Source organism: Apodemus sylvaticus, chromosome 2 (genome assembly GCF_947179515.1).
Source record: "Apodemus sylvaticus chromosome 2, mApoSyl1.1, whole genome shotgun sequence".
NCBI lineage: Eukaryota > Metazoa > Chordata > Mammalia > Rodentia > Muridae > Apodemus > Apodemus sylvaticus.
In genome coordinates, this window is record NC_067473.1 from 39424754 (window position 1) to 39445785 (window position 21032).

Here is a 21032-nt window from a genome sequence, read left to right on the forward strand (position 1 = left end):
AGAAGGAGATGTGGATGTTAAAATAAATTGCTGATGAAGCACATACTTTGGAGAACAGTGTATTTCAAAACTTTGTGCAATATCAGCCATTTCTTTCAATGGTATGGAAATACCGAGGAAGTCTGAGAAGATTTATTAGGTGCGGATTTTAAACCTTTCTTATGATATAAAAGTTCATAGTTTGCTTATTTAAGATAGAAAGTAAAACAAGGATGATAGCCAGTGTTTAGAGCCTCTGGGAGAACACAGCTTCTCTATACTGTCTGGTGTCATTGTAGTCAGTGAACTAATAATGACCACGTGTTTGTATGTGAGCCATGGTATGACAATATTTATCAACTACATAGGGCTTGGCTATTTAAATTACCACGAGGTTTTCTTTGCTAATGAACAACATCGAAAAGTCGGCATTCATCGAATAAGAAGATGTGGAATCATGAAATAAACAGCGAGTAAGAGAGGAATAGAGGAATAGATAGGGTGTCTAAGGTGAAAGAGGAAGAAGGGCCTCTCTGCAAGGAGCTGATTGGTTGCACGGACTGCATATACTAAACTAGAATTTGCTTGTTCTGGTAGGATTTTTCCCATCATCCTCATGTGGAGGAAGGCTCTATGAACACTTCATTTTCATCATGGAAGCAACTGAGATCACAATATGCATAACACAGAGAACTATATGCATACACAGTTTTCCACTTGCTCCTCCTTTTAAAAGAGGCTCACAGACAAAATATCATACCTCCCTAAGTTGGTTGCAACTTTTATTATATGCATTCAAAGCAACATCCTTACTAACTGACAAAAACTTAAAATGACTCAAGAGGCCCCTTAGGGTAAAATAATTCATGGTATAAATATGGCGTAGTCATGGCATAGTCCTAATATATAATAAATACCACCTAGCCAAAAAAAAAAAGTAATATAGAGCACAGTGTCACAAATGCTCACATTTCTGCATTTTCCGTAGAAAGAGTAAAAATCCCCCCAAAATGAAATCTATACTCCTTTTGGTTCTTTTCATACAGGGTCTCAGTAGGTAGCTCTAGCTGCCCTGGAATTTCCTATTTTGATCAGGTTGATCGGGACCTCATAGAGTTCAGACTGTCTCTGCCTCCTAAGTGGTGGGATTAAAGGTCTGTGTAGCTTTAGTGCTTTGAGCTTTTGAAATGTATATCCTGAAGGTAGTGCGCATGATCATCATGATTTAAATAATGCAACCTTTCTTTTTGAACAATGGAGCTCATGACATTGCTCTACCCTTTACCCTTTGATTCTCATTTTTCTCAGGTTTGCTTGTCTTGATAAGCCTTGGTTCATTACACTTCGAGGAAAACAAGGGCTTAGTATAACACTGCTTGGGAAGAAGCCTTTAAATTAGTCTGTTTTCCTCATACTATCCACTGTGTTAGGGTGAAAACATTTGAAGGGTACAGTTCCCAGAGTAGATGTTTAATGTGCAAATCCCATGTGGGAGTGCTCATTTTCTGTAGTTATGTCTTTTTTTTTTTAAATTAAAAACAAAGGCTAACCACACCACATTTTGAGCCTAAACGCCCAGGCTCTCAAAGTCAGAATCTAGAGCTTTGGCAGGACTGAGAGGGAACAATTACAGCCTGGTCAGTAATAATGACAGATTTTTGTGTCCATTTTAGTGTGTGAAACACTAAATTACAGTGAATTGAAAAATGGGCAGTTTGTAGTTTTCGAATAGCACTTCTCAGAGTTGGAGACATCCTTTATGGATGGCCCTCTCTCCTCCTCCTCCTCGTCCTCCTCCTCCTCTTCCCCGTCCTCCTTCTCCTCCTCCTCCTCCCTCTTAACTGACACTGTCATGTCATTTTTGTGTCTTTGCATACAAGTAAGAAAAGTGACAATATGTGTGGGCAGTCCCTTCGGATGATCAGCTTATCACCATATGAATCCCTATTCTAAATGCACCTCTGTGATAGCCTTTCGGCCCACCACATTAAAACACAGGCCTCTGACTGTTACATGTTCCAATGATGGTTTCTTATGCACAGGCCTTACTTTTATAATTCCATCCATTGTCCACCTGATGGGTGTGCTGGAAGTGCCTATCATCTAAGGTTAACATATGAAGACTTTGAAAGAAGTGGAGACGCCACCATTGACCGATAAATGCAGCACAGTATTTATATAAAAAGAGAAAATACACATACCATTAGTCAATTAGCTTGAAAATGCAGTAATGGCCCGAATTTAATTTGCTAGTAGCAAGCACTATTTTTGACAAGAGTAGGATGAAAAGCAAGGGTGCAGGCAGCACACAACACTGAGATTCAGAGAAAGATTTTATGTTCATAGAAAACCTGAGGCCTAGGGAGGGCGAGGGTCCTGGGGTTTAGATTTTATTTCTAAACAAACCTTACTCATGATGGGACATTGGGCAAGTCATTCTGTCTTTAAACTGTAAGTTCAGCCAACTTTGATCTACGCTTAGAGATAATCCCTCTTCTCATTATTCATTTGGTGATTGGTCAAGCAAGAAAATCTAAATACACTCTTCACTGTCCAAGTCCTCAATAACAGGGCTAGAGGAAGAAGTGTGGGCACACTATATAGGCTATGCCGCTCTGGAAACACTGCCTTTTCAGGCCCAAGTAGAGACTCCACACCTCACTCATCACTCTGCATATCAGGAGAAGCAAGCAGAAGATCTAATGTGGCTTCTACTGTATGATCATAAAATAGTTATGAAAATGTATCTGACCAGATTGTGTGTAACGGGTGAGGCAGGAAGCCATTGCAGTAAGACGAGTCTAGTTGAGGTTAACTTTGAATTTCAATTCATGACACATCTTAATCGGATGAAAACGGGGACAGTGCAAGCACCAATGTATCGCCACTCATATGTAATGTGGGTTAACATTTTGTCATATTACATGAGATTAAAATATTTTCAAGAAGCTGGGTATGTATGGTGGCGGATGCCTTTGATTTCAGTACTTGGGAGATGAAGCCAAGCAGATCTCTGAGTTGCAAGGCCAGCTTGTTTGACTTATCTCTATCTGAGTAGCGAGGCCAGGCAGGGCCACACAGTGATGCGTACACACAGCGACTCATATACTGCTCTATCCCCCATCCCTCCTTAAGTTTTATTCACATGAACCAGATGCTATGAATCAGACATAGAAAATGGTTATTTTCATATTCCCTCTTGTTCAGTGCTTTTCCAGTTGGAAGAGCGATGACAAAGAGGCAGAGAGATAACCTTCCTGCCTGCTGATTGCTCTTGCCATTGTATCAGCCTGGGGAAGAAGGAACGTGGCGCTTGCTCTGTTGCTATTTGATGGTGCATGTAGAAAGTACTCGATTGTTTCTTTCACTCGTGCAGGCTGGTGTTGCTCCCCAAATCCATCCTAGGAAAAGATGTTAAAGTGTTCTTCTTTCTCTAGGAAAAGCTAAATAATGTCATTGACAAATAGCATTTATTTTTAGGTTTATGTATTTCATCATCTTATGTGTATGAGTGTCTTACTTGCATTTACGTGAGTGTGTACTGCGTCTGTGCCTGGTGTCCCAGGAGGTCAGAAGAGGGCATTAGATCCCCTCGGACTAGAGTTACAGAGATTGAGACTGTCGTCATCTGTGTGCTGGGAATCGAACCCTGGTCCTTGGCCAAAGCAACAACTGTTTTGACTGCTGAGTCAACTCTCCAACGAGGTAGATATTTGGATGACTTCGTTTTCAAAATTACACGTCCCTAGAGAAATGTGTCGTTGCACTGTTTATTCTATTCTACTAGATTTCTAGATGTCAAATATGTCAATATTATGTACCTACCTGTTGACAATGAACATCCAGCCTATGCCTTTTGAAAACTATGGGTCAATGAGATGCCATAGGAATTGGTGTGTGTAACCTGTGTTTCTCGTTTGACAGAGTGGGCTTAAATGAAATAGGCAAGGAACTGCTCAATGAGGATTGTATATAATTCTTGATAATGAGTTTTGTTTATAGACTAGAATATGTGCTAACCCCTTGCAATTTGTAATCCACAATTCAGGATACAAAAAGCTATAGTAACAGGAAACAACTAGTCAAGGCTAATAGGAATTTTTAAAAGCCCTGTGTAGGCAAATGTACTCAGTTCACTGTTACATTGTCTAGCTACTCTTTGGTAGTTGGTCATTCTGAGGAAGGACTGATGCTTAGCCGTCTATCTATGGTCCTGTGAGCACAGAACACGCTGGAAGAGATGATATACTTCCTGGAGCAGGAGTAACATGCAGTAAATATGTAGCTTAGCTCTCTGGAGCTGGGCAAAGTTTGAGAATTATTGCTTGAGGCTTGGGCACTTTAACTGATCAAGGAAACAGGGTTAGGAACAAATACTCTAAAAACAAACTGGAATAATAGTCTCTCTCCTAAGATCTGTTCAAAACAGCAGTGTGATTCTTTAAACCCTTTCACCATTGAAAGAGGCATCAAGCTCTTCCTCTTCTTGTATGGAACTCCAGATCAGTTTTCACCAAATCTCAGCATAAACTGGTGAGTCCATCTCCGAGGCAAGGATGTATATGCCTTTTGTTCTTGGAAGGTAATTAAAGTGTAAAAGTTCTGGAGCTGTTGCCTGATATTCTGAGTTGTGGTTTCACGTTACATTTGAAGAGAGTTGATGATTATTCTCAGTAACTTCCTAAGAGCCCTTTTGTTGGGAGTGTTGTGAATCACATCAGAGTATTTACACCAGCTTCTGGCCAATGGAAATTGTCTTGTAAATGAATAATTTATTGTAGTAATGGACTTATGGTAAAGAAGTACAAGATCCAGAAAAGTGTTTCCAGGAACAGTTATGGAAGCACATCCTGTCTTTTTTTTCCAGCATATTCATTATTGTTTATGGTTTTATTTAGGTGATAAATGGATCTTCCAATGGGCAGTGTATGAACTCCCTAGGGAAGCTGGCTTCTTAGGCCAGCTAAAGCCCTGAGGTCTATTTGGCTTCAAGGCTTTGCCAGGTTGTTAATCTGGCCCGATTCCTCTTCCTTCTCTTCACAGGCCCTTTTCCTTTCTGCTCTTTGTTGAGATGGCCTTTGTGGCTTTCCTAAATGGAAAAGTTTTTCTTGTTATTGGGAAAATACTGTTTTGAGTAGTGTATTTTTTTTGCCGTGTAATGTGTAATAGTTGACATATTCATCTGTGCACGATTTGTGCTCTTCACCATTGTTTCAAGAGCCTGTGCATCATGTCTGATACTCAAAATACACTCAGTAAGCCCTTGATAATAGGCAGCAGAGCATCCAAATGAAAGCAAGACAAAAATCAACCTCACCCCCAAACAAACCCTTCGCTGCACAACAGCTGCTCGCGTCAACGGTTCACCTCAAGTTCTAAAATATTTTGTTGCTTTCTTTAGCTTTTTATTATCTCTAATTATTTACAATTTCTTGTCCACCGTTGGAATATGTGGTAATATTATACTAATGTGAAATTAATATGAAGTTCATGATAATACATAAATTTGACATTTTTTCCCCTAATTCATTTGAATGAGAAATCATGATAGGCTTAATGAATTACAAGCTATGCTGGGTGGTTGGGGATTTAGAGGATTCAGATACTTGACACACGTTCCAAACATCACCAAGGGAAAGAAAGAAGGCAGATTCTATTAGGGAGTGTAGGGAAAGGCAATTCTGCTTAGATTTTCCATGAGAGCACAATAGAGTTATCAGGGCTTTATTTAAAAAATTGAAACTGGGAGCTGCAGAAGAGAGGCACTGCTTCTGTCTTTCTATTTCTGTCATTTTTGCAATGTTCATTGTTCTATGTGCTGGAGGAGATACCATGCAGAGCTTTGTAGGCATATGACACATGTGTGTCATAGTAAACAATTATTGTATCAGTGCACTACTGACAAGATGCTTGATGTGGAGGAATACACAGTTTGGTGGAGAGGGGGGGGCTTTCGACATGGTTCTTCTTCATTCCAAAAGGAAGGAGCCACAGACATCTTAGGGAGAAACATTTAACAAAGATGGAGAGCTGATGAAACGTGCTGTAGATCTGAAGTAGGAGGCAGTGGAGGGCATCCCAGTACCTGTGGATAGAAAAGAATCTCACAATGGCTGGAAAGACTGACGGATTTGAGAAATGGAACAAGTTCCGTATAGCTGGGGACCAGGAAAATGGTGGGGTGGGAGATGAAGGCATTGCCAGGAATGGTTTCATAAAGTACTGATTTTATCCTAGAGGTGGAAAAATGAGCATGGAATTTTTCATCAGGACACTGAGTCAAATAGAGTCTGGGTCGATTCTGATTGTGTTAGTTTGAAGCTCTGATTAGGTGGCCTTGATGACTGCGTTAAGAAGGAACAACGATATGAGCCACCCGGTACTCCCAGAGCTCCCAGGGACAAAAATATCAACCAGTTAGTGCACATGGTGTTACCCATGGCTCCAGACGCATAAGCAGCAGAGGATGGCCTTGTTGGATATCAAAGGGAGGAGAGGTCCTTGGTCCTGGAAAGGCTCATGCAGCAATGTAGGGGAATGCCAGGACAGGGAAGCAGGAGGGGGTTGATTGGGGAACAGGGGAAGGGGAGAGGGTTTATGGGAGTTTCAGGGGAGGGGAACCAGGAAAGGGGACAACATTTAAAATGTAAATAAAGAATATAACTAATAAGAAAGAAAGAAAGAAAGAAAGGAAGGAAGGAAGGAAGGAAGGAAGGAAGGAAGGAAGGAAGGAAGGAAGAAAGAAAGAAAGAAAGAAAGAAAGAAAGAAAGAAAGAAAGAAAGAAAGAAAGAAAGAAAGAAAGAAAGAAAGAAAGAAAGAAAGAAAGAAAGAAAGGAAGGAAGGACAGGGGCTGCTAAAGAAAGAAAGAAAGAAAGGACAGGGGCTGCTGGGGCCCAGGCAGGAGGAAGACTGCTAAGCACAGTTGGCATGTGACACAGGGTTGTATGCAAGACTCGGTGTAGCAGAGGAGCGATGAGGTCCTCAGGGAGCCCGCTCGTGGGATGGTGATGCTTTGGGTGTGCTTTTGCTCACCCCCCAACCCCGCCTTTATCGTCTCTTTTGTTCTCTTGCATCCTCTTTCATCTCCCGTTCTGCTGTATTTTTTCTTCATTGCTTTGTTTTACCCTTGCTTTCTGACATTGCGTCTTTGCTTTTCCTCTTTAAGAGAGATTTAAACCCATGTCATCTAAACAAAATAGCTTGTGTCTGCGCCCTGACCGTGCTTCTATGGTGTGTTATTTGCACACACCCTCTTGCAGAGGATGCTGCCACTCAGGACAAGCTGAGTAGTTGAAAGTGATTCTGTTGTTTGTTTTGTTTTTGTTTTTCCCTTCCTATAACAAAAGCAAACTCAACTTACTGTACAAGTGAAGCTAGTGTGTCCTTGAGCACAGGACAGCAGAAATGTAAAACAAGTAACCATTGAAGGGATTGCAGTTAGTGAGAGGATACCCGAATGTTGTTCAGTCTGGCACACGGGAAAACTGTGATGCCATTTTGATAGCTACCTTCCCTACTTTTGAATCCTTGCCTTTAATGACAATAATGTGAAATTAACACTCATAGGGATGTCCTCTGGATTTATTGTTACTTGAGATCATAAATATCCATAAACTCTGTGGAGGTGAATGACTTCTTGGTAAATTTGTTCCCTGTTAGATCCTTTGTCCCTAGAATAGTACATAACAAATATTTTATAATGACTTATTTCAGTCGTTTTGCAGGCAAAGTGACCTTGATAGATTTAGTGTATTTTAATGGAGAAATTAGGAGAGGAACCATTTATGTAAATGGTCTCAATCTGTGACTCTTCAAGTGTGGTTAATGGCTTTGTCCCTCTATATGTAGCCACTTGTTGATGCTTTTGTTTTAAGTAATATTTTATTCTGTCAAGTAATACTGCAATTTGATGACTCCAATAATCTAAATCAGGATCCGGAAAGTTAATGCAACCATATAAAAGGAGTTAAGATTTTAACCTTGGGGCTGTAAATGAGCAAACAATATTTTGTTTCCTTATTCACTTCCATATTTATTTTTCCTATTTTGTATCAGCTAGAATCTGCTATATATGTCTGCTATGTATGTACATATTTAAACGTGCATATGAGGATCTACATGTGTCATTTGGCAGTACTTTGCATTACTTCCTTATAGAGGACCGTTGCCAGTATCCTCTGTAGGAGTCAGATACGATTATTAGCGCCTGATTAGTGTGTTAGTCAATTCTTCCAACTTTACTTTCAGTCTTGAATTTTCACATTATTTCATCAGGAATGTCATTTATAACAAAGTGCATAGGTTCCTTAGTCTCAGGCCACATTTTAAGGGGACTTATTGAGGTTCCTCCTATCGCAGCCACTCTCCAGTGAACTTGGGGATCATTTGCTTGGTTAAAGCTGAGGGAGTTTCTTTTGGGAATTTGTTTTCCTCTCGGTTTATTTTATTTAGGCTATCGGAAATATCTTTTCCTTCTTATGTAGTAAATTGCTTGGTTAGCATTTTAGGCTAGCATTCTACCTGACTCAATCTCTTTTACCCAAGACGTCTTTTGTACATCCATTGCCCTTTGCTCAAGGACGCCCAAGTCTTTACTTGCACACTAAGTTGAGTTTGCTTTTATTAAGGGAAGAACCTCTTAGATATATAATTCGGCCATGACTTTTTGTATGCTACTTTCAGAAAGGTTCCTTGGTGAGCAGTTTTGATGCATTTCTCCACACATCCTTCGATATCTGCAGCTAAATCTTTAATTCTCTTGTTATAACAGACAGAGTTTCTTGAATCTTCACTGCAGTTCTTACTTCCTTATATTGTGCTTTTACAGCAATTCCTAGGCTCGGGAAGGTGAAAGATGAAGTTTATAATGGTACTGAATACCAAACTGTTGCTTGATTTATTCAGGAAGGTTATTATATTCTGGGATCAAGTGACAGCTTAAAAGCTAGTATAATTCATCATCATCAGCTAATTTTCACTGGGTGTCCACTGGGTGCTGAACATCGTACAAGGCTCTTTGTCAGCATGCATGTGCCTGATAAGGTTGATGGAATTCTAGGAATACGGGATCCTGTCCTCAAGGAACATTCCGCTGTCAGCGTGAGTCACTGAAGACTCAGGATTGTCAAGTTCTGTGTACAAAATGCATGTAACTAAAACACCTCATTGCTGCAGAAATTACTGTCAGCAAATCTAGGTCCTATTCTCATTAACATTTACACTGTTGCCAGGGGAATAGAGAGATGTTGAATAGACAAGCGTAGGTGTCTGCTCTAGTGACCTTAGCTCAGAAGCGTACATTATGCTTGGGTCTACGGCAGATCCTTTCTGTCCTGTACACATAATTTCACGCCGTTTTTGCTTAATGAAACCCAATTGGCCCTCTCCTACCAAATACCCATGCCCTTCATCTTTCCTCATGAGAACCTAGTCATGTAGGTTATACGTCTCGATCTAGTGCCTGTTCTCCTCTAAACTGCTGGGTGATAGATATGTATCCCTCCTCTGAAATTCTTTGGAAGACCAACCTAGATCAAATTTGCTTCAACTTGTCTTCATCCCATATGTAGATTAAGACGGTGAGGGTGGTGCAGTACAGCCCCTGGACAGATGGATAGAGAACAGGGTGTGTCTGTGGAATGCTTGGTGGTGAGGATGAGGGCGTGAGCAGAGCCTGTGCACAGCATTCCTGATGAGTTTCTTCCCGGCCTTAGATAGGCCTGTGTGCTGTATGCACTGAGTTTGGAGGGCTCTGCTAAGATTTCCTTGTTTGGTATCCATCACAGCCATTGCAGAGGGGATTCCCTTGGAGGAGACTTAGCAGTTCTTCTCCAGTTGATAACAAATATTTAGGTTCAGGGATTACCTCAGAGTGGAAATGCCTGAAGATATTTTTATGTAGCAGTCCAATTTCTCTCCCCTCCTCTCTTGCTCCCCTCCCCCCTTTTCCTTATGGAGAACCAACCCATCTTTGTGATACCTTGCCACTTTTACTTTTGAGATCTGGCCTTCTCTGTTTTCTTTTAGTTCTCACTTAACAGCTTCTTGTCACCAGCCTGTAGCAGTAGTGGGCCTTGCTCCTGGTAGTATGCGCTCCTGCAGTACGCCTGTGCAGGACACGGAGAGGAATTTGCCGTGGTGGTCTGACATTTCAGGCTTCTTCTGCTATTCTTCCCCCTCCTCAGTATCTCCTATTCCTTTTCATAGGGTCTTCAATTACAACACTAAATTGAGACAGTAACACATAATTCGCCTGCTGTAACTTAGCTACCTCACAGGCTTATCTGAACTTCAGTGCAGCTAGATCCAGGATCTCCCTTGCAATCCCATATCTTGGGATGATGGCTCAAAGGTAGCCTTTCCTCTGCTCCCCAAAGGTTACCTAACCTCTAGCTTAAGAGGCTTTTTGAAATTTGTCTCTATACAGGGGTACACTCCTCTTGATTTGTACAGCAGCCAATTTATTTGCATATTGCTAAAAATATGCAAATTTTGCTGGTTGCTTATAGGGGAATCAGCTCTTAATAAAGCTACCTGAGTTTTCTAGTGGGTGTTCACAGCCCAATATCATTTTGATATTTTAACTCTAGAGTGTCCAGAGACGAGGGTGTCGGTATCTGTTATGTTCCTTATACCTGCCTCCGTCCAGGAGAAGTCCCATACACAATGCCATAAGTCTACATCATTAATCAGCATAAGCTTTCTATCTCGAGAACTAATGGAAACTTTTGCAACTTACCTCTCATTAATATTTATTACTGACTGCTAAGTTTTGGCATGAGTGCGTGATGTCCTTTCTCCCAGTTTTACTTCCAGTTACTAGCTGTGTCTGTCAAAAAGTGACTCCTGATGCAGGTTTTGATTCTGGATCAGGATTCTTAGTTTAAAGCTTTTTGATTTGTGTTTTCACTCCTTACCTATGAGTCTATAAGTCATAAAGAAGGATAATTGACAATAAGGAAGAGCTTGGGTCTAGGCATTTTATAACCGATAGGTTCTACATTTGTTTAAATCTCTGGGTTTCTATTAGGATAAAGCTCAGGAGTGTTCTAGGCTTCCTGAAAGGAGATCTTGTACGCTTCCTGGTCATTGGATGTTTTAATTAGTGTGGACAGCCTCTAGGTGAAGTCTGAGGATTTAGTAGCTTGAAATTTTGGGCTTGTGCCTACGGTCATCCACTAATAATCATTATTATTCACCCTAAGTCCCTTGTAATATGCATTGCACGTTTGTGGATGTTCAATGTGGTTGAGTGATATGGCTCTAAAGCATTAATTTAAAAAAAGGTTATATGTAAGTATATCCTATTCTCTTATATAGACTACAGGGTGCCTTTACAATGATTATGGAAAAACAAACCCTTCAAAGAATAATTTAAGATACATATCTTTAAATCCTTTGTGGAGAAACTTCACCAAAAGTGGAAAATGTTTCACTTATCATCTGGCTGTTGAAGTATTAAGTAGTAACCTTTCTGGAGTCACTTCTTGGCTGTTGTCTGGTGATTTCTCAGCAAAGCTTCTGTTTGAAGAAGCAGAATATAGATAAGGTCTCACACTTCTAATTGCCCATCAGTTAATTCTTTTTAAAACATTCAAGTAATGTGTTGTATATCTTATGAAAATCACAGATATATTGATACTAAATGTGTCTATTAGCAAATTAGGAGTGATTCCTTGAAGAGATGAATTCCTTGCTCCTTGTAAAGCTCTCTGCCATCTTATACAAACTTCAGTATCTAAAAATAGCTTTTAGAAAGATCATACCTTTACAATAATTGTTTTGAGTTATTTTATAATATAAAGCATATTTTAGCAACTTCTTTTCTGTAAATTATGTATAAATGTATATGCATTAATTTTGTAGGTATATCTATAATATAATAAGTATTAATAATTATAGATGGCAGTCATTTTTATGAGTTGATTCAGTGATTGATAGTGATAGAAGTATCTCTTGAGTCAGTAAACAAAGATAAGATAGCAAATTATCCAGGAAGAATACTATTTTAATCACATACATAAAGCTTGTAGATGATACTTTATAAACAGACCTGGCAATATAAACTTTTTAAATTCATGAATAATGTCCTCTTTACCCAGATGAGTTAACTAGAGACTATGAAGCATGGTAAGATATAAGGCCTAACTTTTCATTCATTAGAATATAAAATCACGTACTAGATATGAATCTCCTATGTCTGGAGAGAAAGAGAAGTAGTGGGATTTTGTTTCTCACTGACTTATGGTTTAAGGACTTTTTAAAAATTATACATTTTAACTGAAAAAAATGTTCTATGTTCCTTAATTTTTTTCTGAACTTATTTATTTTTATTATATTTTTTCCTAGAAAGTGCAAGATTATGTTTGCATATTTATTTGACAGAAGGTTTTCAATAGTTGATAGAGAAACAAAAAATTAGTAGCAATACCACAGAATGTAAAGACAGAAGGCAAACAAGAAAAAATTAAAATGTGGGGGAAACTCAGCAAGGGAGGTTGAGGGAAGGACCTGATGTAGTGAGACTGGGAAGTCAGTCTTCCCACTGCTGCCAAGAAGATTCCTGGTATTTGAGTCTTTCAACATCCCTAAGTTATGCTCCTCAGCTATGGTTAAAGCTTGGTGGCTCCCAGTCACAGTAAGGGAGGTCACACCCAACGCCTCAGGGCCAGGCCTGGGAGGAGGGTGTAGTAACAAGTCTGTCTCTGAGAACACGGGTGAATGGCTGAATCTGGCTTTAAGGGAAGATTCTTCACAGGAGTAGATACCGGCCTTGCACAACACTGAAATGCATTTGCCAGAAGTTATCTGCCTCCAGGTGTTAAATATGCTTAATTATGTGATAAATGTTCTTTTTGAAATGCAGTAACCATTCTCTAAGCAATTTTGAACATGTGGTCTCTTTTATTTTGAATGGTACTACTTCCCACTGTCATCGGGTGATTTATTTCACAATTGATTTACTCTTTTAACATAAATTACAATGCACCAGACTCAAGAGTAGTCTCCATCTTGTGAACTCACATCCTGGGAGCCACAGCACCTGACTGGGATCAGAAATATATGAATGTTCCAAAACACATAAGATTTCCAAAATATAACTTTTTAATATATTAAAAGTATACATTAGATGCAGTGAAGATAGAAAATAGGATATGTGACCAAAAGAGTCTAGAAACTCTATAGGTAAATAAAAAGAGGAGGTAAAATAAAAGATTTCCAGAAGCCCTTGGAGGGTATTATAGAGTCTCTGGCCAGGCAGGGTTTAGGGGAAGTATGCACATATCCTCTGCACAGAAAGAAAGTCTTAACCCTGGCTGATCAAAAAGACAGGATTGTCACCTTTGGATTTTACCAAAATTCACATTATGTAGTAAAAAAAGCCAAACAAGCAAACAAACCGAAGACTAGTATAGATTTGTCACAAGTCATATTGAAAAACATTTCATCTCCCTCTTAAGGACACCAATGCATAGAAAGTGTTAGGACTAGCACTATCTCTTAATAACATATTTAATATGCTGTATTATACACATAGATCCATGTGTAGTATTGCATATAAAGCATCTCTATCATTACTGTGTGTGTTCCTGTGTTTGTATGTGTGTGTGTGTGTGTGGTGTGTGTGTGTGTCTGTCTGTCTGTCTGTCTGTTCTATATTTATCATGTGGTACTAGATATCCACTAAGAACCCTACAGCTTTCTTTAAGAAAGTAACTTGGAATTTAGTGTGATTTTTATGTGTACATCAACTGATTCAATTAACTAAGTACATGAGAACTCTTGTAATTTTATTAAATATAGCTTTGGTGGAGATCAGCAATAATGATTTGCTCGTGCTGATTGAGTGTATGGTGGACTAAAACATGGCTTTTTTTGCTACTCCAGCAGCTGCAGTTTCAAGTATAGCTAGCTACAATATCACTGAGGTTTTCTTTCTTTCTTTTTTTTAAAATTATCCAAAGAGGTTCATGCTATTGACTCCTTTACCCCCATGTTTATTATTCCCATTGAGACCTGCTAGACCTAATTCTAGCGGTTTCCTCTCTGATTGAAAACATTTGAACCTAGAAAGTACAGTATTTCTTAAGACATTTGTAACTATTCATCACAGATATTAAAATTACAATCATGCTGCATTGTATGAACCATGGTTAAAAAAAAAAATCCCTACACATATGGTGATCAGGTGACCGATGCTGTCCAGGTTTGAAGATGCTGAATGTTCTAATACCTGATATTTGAAATTTTGACATGTATTGCATTCGTTTCTGAATATGGAGAATACATTTTTTTTGCTCATGGAGAGTAAATTTAAAATGGGGTCTTTTGTAGCAGCACCCATCCTGTTTGGAGTGATATAGCAGATGCTGAATGTTCACATATCAAACAAAACGCCAGCTTTCTGTAGAAAAGAGGTGTCAAAAAGTTTCTTTGTACCTTTAACGCATGTGATTATGTAGTACAAAATGCAGAGTTTGTAAAAAAATTTCTTGAATATACAGGCAAAAAATATGAATAATTCAAAACAACCCCTAAGTTCTACATTCTATTGTCCCTTTATAACACAGGCAGAAGATAGCGGTGTACTCCCAATAGAGCTGAACTTGCACAAGTTACACCTCGGAAAATGCCAGATGGTCTATGGTCTACTTTTGAGAGCTGTCACATATGTAAAGATTTGAAAAAAGAGAGACAGCTGAATGAGAACAGTGCATCATTAAAGCTAGAGTGAGGGTCCCCAGGCGTCGCCTGTGTTTTAAGAAGCATTGTGTCATCTCCATATTAGCATGCGGTTTTTTTTTTTTTAGAGCTATACATGATTTGTACACAATAAGAAGAAATCTATTATAAACCAAATAGTTGTGATAAAAATCAGGCAGGCAGTTTCATTCTTCATTTGAAAATAAAATCGTGTTTCCTGTTTAGTTTTAATTGCACCTTGACCATACGATTGAAATCATAGCCGTGAAAAACAACAAGTGAAGTTACATTTCCTAATTATTGAGATCCGTAAGAGAAAGTGTATCCAGTTTTGATTTCGTGTATGGCACACATACGGCAAAAATCACTCAACTAAAAAAAAAAGTGTTTTAATGTCTAAAAAATATGGAAGTGAAGAGTTTAATATTTGGTTATTTAATTGTAATTCAGAAACCACAGAAAAAATAATTAGGTGACAGTGAAACAAAAAATAAAAGTACTATCATTTTACTGCCCTCTGAAATAGGTGCAGTTTGAAGATTGAAATGTAGATAAATTGTTAAAGATGCATTAAAGTATCACTTGAACAGTAACCCATAATTTTCAGAGTCGGTTCTGTTAGGCTGCAAAAAGGTCAAATCTCTCATTGTTTAGAATTTGGAGGCAGGACAGTCATCTTCTACCACTGTCTTTTTATTTAATGAGACAGCTAAACTGTTACATAGTAATTCTTAGGTTATCTTGGCCTAGAGTAAGAGAAGACATTTTTGACTGATTGATGAGGTGTTGCCCAGCCTTGGTCAGTGACATTTCAACTTAACTAAGCTCTCAGGTTGCTTGACTTGTTAGTTGTAAGAGAAGAAGTAGCTCAGACATTCCATTTATTTGGAGAGATTACTAGAAAGTGCTCTATAAAAGACACTGAAGCGGGTTTAGCTGTCTTTTTTGGCATCTTCTAAAATGTATCTGTGTCATTAACTGTGGGTCCAGTGGCTGCCATTAGGATGTCATTTCTGGTTGCTCCACGAAGCAGGAGCATACGAGTCTCTAAATCACATGACGGCGTGTTCCCAAGAAGGGACCTCCCGTTTAAGAGACTGATCCTGTGGGTTGCATGCAGCTGTTTAGAAATGCTGGTCAACAGAGATTATCACCCAGTGGTTCATGATGCATTATCAAAAGTATTAAATTCATTAGCTCCTCTCAGTGCAATTAACACATTCTACCTTTCCACTTTAAACTAAAAAGAGTTTCTTTCTTAACTTTTTTTATGCCCAGTATTTGGACTCTGTCATGCTTTTCAATAATATTTTGCCACGTTTTTGATGCCTATATGAATATCTGCCCGCTCTTCCCGCTTTAGCTCTGGACCTCTATTAGTGTTTTAAAGGGTGGTTTGGGACTTTGTTTTTTACCCTATGATGAAAAGCTAATTTTTCTTTATTCAGTTGTTAATTGGTTACCATTGGCATGCTGGAATTCTGTTTATTTTATACAGTTTATTCTAAATGCATTTCCTTAATTCTTAACCTTTAGCAACTTAGATTGTTCATTCATTTGTGTGTACAGCTCCACAAGTTTGTGTTCTCCTTTCTAGAACTCTGACAGTTTTCTTAATTTTTCACTTATTTCTTTTCTTGGAGCTTCGGATGTAGCATTGTCTGAGAGGGGGGAGTGAAGGTGAGCTCCTTTACTGGTCAGCCTCAAATGGGGGGTGTTCTGAAGCGTTCATATTCGCCTTTGACAGCTGCCCTAGATCAGATTGAAGTCATTTTTCCTTGAAATGAAACTGAAAGAATTAACACAGTAAAGATTTTCTCCCAGATTTAAAACTATTTTTTAAAAAACTTTGATTACTGTCCAGCTTTGAATGTCTGAATTCGTTAATCCTTTCATTACAAAATATAATTGGTGTGTTTAGTAATGAGATACTGGTATTTTATGTATAGCATTTAGGAGAGAAAAAAACAAAAACAAAATAAAAAAACGCAAAAGACAAACCAAGAACAGCTTTCCCTGAACCAGTGTTTAATTACCTTTTTTTTTTTTACATATTTTAAGTATTATTTTAAATTACCAAAAAGTTCAATTTATTTCGCTAGTTTAGTATTTCTGTATGAATTGCTTTTTCTTGAATTTATTTACATTTTAATCTTCTGAGCTATATTTACCTTTCTTCCTTCCTCCCTCCCTCCCTCCCTCCCTTCCTTCCTTCTTTCCCCCTTCCTTCTTTCCTCCCTTCCCCCTTCCTTCCTTCCTCCCTTCCCCGTTCCTTCCTTCCTTTTTCCTTCTTTCCTTCTGGAGCATTCCTCTTCTACCCTTTCTCGTTTGTCTTCTTCCTCTCCCTCCACCTTTTCCTTTAGTTTTCTCATCATGGGTTAGATCTCAAGTCTGTATTTTTGTATTTATATTTTCAAATCTACATTTTCATTATTGTAGAATAACTTCTCTGCTTAACCAGATGAACTGTTCTTGTTTGTTTGTTTTTGTTTTACCTCAGCCCAGCCTGAGCGTCTGCCTCAGCTGCAGACATCAGGACAGGAAGCCAGCGAGGAGGAAACAGGCAGGCTAAAGAAGGGCGGCCTCACAGTCACAGGCGTGAGCAGTGGGAATGGCATTCATCACGGAGCCAAGCCTGCATCCGTGGACAATCACAGAGCGTCAGCTCCAGTTGCTCAGAAGATGCACAGGAAAATTCAGTCCAGCCTGTCTGTAAACAATGATATCAGTAAGAAGAGTAAAGTAAATGCTGTCTTTTCCCAAAAATCAGCTTCCTCACCCGAAGGTAAGTGTGACGTAGATGTGCACCTTTGTTTGTTTGTTTGTTTGTTTAAAAAAATCCTTATGTAAAATTATCCAGTCATAGTAAATCGATCCAGAAAACACCAGGAACATTTTTGCCTTTCCATCAAACAAACAGACATTTTGGTAAAATCCACTTAAGTTTCTCCAACAAAAGTCCAGGATTAACAAGGGAGACCGGGCAGCCAGCACTCTGCTTTTAGATTGCCATCCTAGAGTGACTACTCATTACTTTAAATATAACAGGTGCCATTTTTTAAATGCCACAGTTAAAAATATAAATATTCCATTTGGGGGAGTATCGGAGTGCCTCTCTTCTTTCCCTCCTTGGTGTAACATGTCACTCTGTGCAGTAGAGATAAGATTACCTACTTGCATTGTTTTTTGTCTAGCAAATTCATTCGTAATATGCAAAGCTGAAATAGGGAAAAGATCATATAAATTCCCTGGTCTTGCCAGGTGATGGGTATCTACTTTGTGAGCCATCTTCCTGCTCCCTTGTTGCCAGCACATAGCACACACCGCCCACTCCAGCCCTGCCCAACCCTTTTGCTCTGCTCTCAGAGACTCTTTGCCAATGCTCTATGACCTCAAGAGAGCTAGTTATTATTTTTTCTTCAATGGTACCTTGTCTGCCCTTAACCAGCTTGAAATCAGGTTACTATGAGCCCAGGACAGCTTTTTTTTTTTTTTTTTTTTATAAAGCAAACCCAATATGATGAAACCTGTAGACTCTCTTTGTATGTTACGTTGTGTCATATTAAAGGAAAGAAAAAGCTCAATCTGTGTGATTAGGGTTGTAAATTACTCCCAGCCTGTGTATAGCCTTCTGTTCTTCCTCCTTTTCCTATTTGCAATTCCTTATCTAAAATACTGAATCTGCCATATATATTTGGTACTAGTAAAAATGTATTATGTATATATGAATATAGACACATATATTTCACTATCTGTGCATATTTCCTTTACCTTTCTATTTCAATTTCCCTGAAATCTTAAATAAAAGGCTCTGGAATGCCTCTGTAAAGTTAGCTATACCTACTCACAGTGATAAATTGAGCCGTAAATAGGGAATTTTGTTGAGAGTTCCCAGTAATGAGTAGGAGAAAGGATATTACATTTTGGCTACAGATGTCTTAAACTCAACTGAGGCAAAGTGTTAGGTTGATCAAATGATATGATAATAAATGGTCTGCATAGTTCCAGGTCAGTGACCCTACTTTCCAAACTAATTAGATTGAAAAGGACATGATTGACATTTGAAAATGAGTTTGACATGTAAGCTGCATGGTCATCTCTGAAGTATAGGTAGGCTGTTAACTAAACTGGCTCTCCAAGGAGTTGAGAAGGCAATGCAATTTTCTTTGGAGGATCTTTACTTCGAGGTGATTGGGTGAAATAATTGAATGCAATTGAAATCTACTTGTTTTATACTTGTGAATTTATTTATTATGTTCTTAAGCCTTTATTTTCCAGTTGGCACTTACTTGTTTTAATATTAAAAAGTGATAGCATGGGCATATCAGCCAAACTGGAAATAGCCTATGGAGCATGTTTGTAGTTTTTGCTTTTTAATTGTGTTTGAATTTATTTGAAATGCAAGAATGCAGCTTTGGAAGAAACACGGAGGAGAAAAGTCGATGTATACGAATGAAACTACAGCTCTCTCCCATGGTTTTCTCCTAATTTCTCTGTTTTGCAATTTACTTCTCTGCCCTCCAGTCTCTACTTAGAATTGAACACAAATATTTGGATGTGGGCAGTCTTTAAGCTAGAAAAACTACAGTTCTTACAAAATAGCATTTGAGACCAAGTTGGTAGCATGAGAAGAATGAAACAGCAAGGAAAGTATGAAATGTGTTGCAGAGACCCCTCCATGTCTTCTGTCTTAGCGTCTAGAATTTAGGTCATATTTTGTGATCTGTTTTTGAATCTTGATTAACATTTCATTATCCTAGTTCTTACGTTCTCATCGTTAGAGATCTTCATGAATTTAATTCTCATTTAAGATTGTACCCTTAAAATTTGCCTCACGATTACAGTCATGCAAATGACTCTTTTGACGTCAGAGAAGGTGAATAAGACAAATATCATATAGGTCAAGCTGTGGAAAGAGAGCGTCTAGTTTTGAAGCTCACTTTTGCCTTGAACCTGTTGACTTCGGTGTTTCCTCTAAACCCCTCTGTACCTGTTTCCTCATTTATAGTTTGATAATTCTATGCAAGTCACAGACCAATAGTGTGGCTGGCAAGCATAGGAGTCCCTATGCATGAGGCAGGTACACGGTTTCTGGTACGGAGGAAGTATGCTTTACCTAGATGAGACAACACAGATGGAAGAGGCTGATGGACTGCCTCCTGTGTGCAGTCAGCTCTGCCGCAGCACTCCACACACACAGCCATGCTGGCGTCCAGGCCTCACCTGGACAATGCCCTGCCCCTAAAAATGTCTCCCGTATTGAGTCAGTGGAAGCCCTTCATCTTTGTAATGAATCACTGCATATTGCCCATATATCAATTTTTTCATTTGAGCCAGAAAGACTGCACACCTGTAATATACAAAGTGCGTCACAGTTCTGATGTATCCACAAAGCTAGTTTTAGATAATCCAGGGCTACATCATAGAAAGGCCCTGTCTACCAAAATCAACAAAAGAAAATATCCCCCAAACAAAGAAACAGAGGGAGTTTTTTTAAGTCTATTGATTAAAAACTTCCATTGCAATTGCTTTAAAAAACAAATTCTCTGCATGTTTATTTACACAAGTAACCAAACCATTCAATATCCGCTATTGTATATACTACAGTTGCATGGGCTATAGGCCTTCTGCAGCCAGAGACAATTCCAGTAGAGCCAGTCCATTCCAGCTATGGCCCTGTCCTTTTGGGAATGCCTCACTTTTCTCCACATTCCACAAGAAGGACTGTCCTGCATCTGAAATAGCTTGGCTGTAAAAAGGCACTCAAAGACTTGAAGACAAATGTGCCTCTTAAAATGATGTAATCAAGACACTGGAGAGGTGGCCCAGCAGTTAAGAACATTGGCTGTTGTTCCATGTGACCTGGGTTCAGTTCACAACCCATAATTGAGTATGCTCACAATTGTCTGTAACCCAGTTCCTGAGAATCCTATGCCCAATTCTGGCCCCTGAGGATACCAGGCATAATTCAAGACGAATTTGCTTTGCATAATGAGATATGACCTCAAAGAATCGAGCTAACTGACCAACCAAATAGCTAAATAGTCTGAACTAAAGTCAGTTTATCCAGCATTCCAATATGACTTCAGTGTGAATGGCTGTCCATCTGAGGTGGAGTCATGGAGTGCCATTTCAGTGAGCATGTATCTCCTTAAATCCATTCCTTCTGAGATTTTAGGAGCAGCTATCACACCTGAGCTCTGTATTGGTTTTCCTCCACTAAGAGACTGAATTCTCAAGACCTGTGGGTGGTGCTGACTCTGTTAGGATTTCCCTGGTGCCTGCAGTCTTATGGTTTCCCAAGTATTCATGAGTAGTGTGTCAACTGATTTCAAACCATGGTCTCTCA

At 39.0% G+C, this 21032-nt stretch overlaps 1 protein-coding gene across 1 annotated transcript in view; it reads left to right on the forward strand.

Moving 5' to 3' along the window:
* Mdfic (MyoD family inhibitor domain containing) overlaps positions 1–21032 on the forward strand; it is an 81299-nt gene that overhangs the window by 33073 nt on the left and 27194 nt on the right. The window contains exon 4 of the mRNA XM_052173257.1: positions 17184–17468. Coding sequence (XP_052029217.1) covers positions 17184–17468 — 285 coding nt within the window. The remainder of the gene's footprint in view (positions 1–17183; positions 17469–21032) is intronic.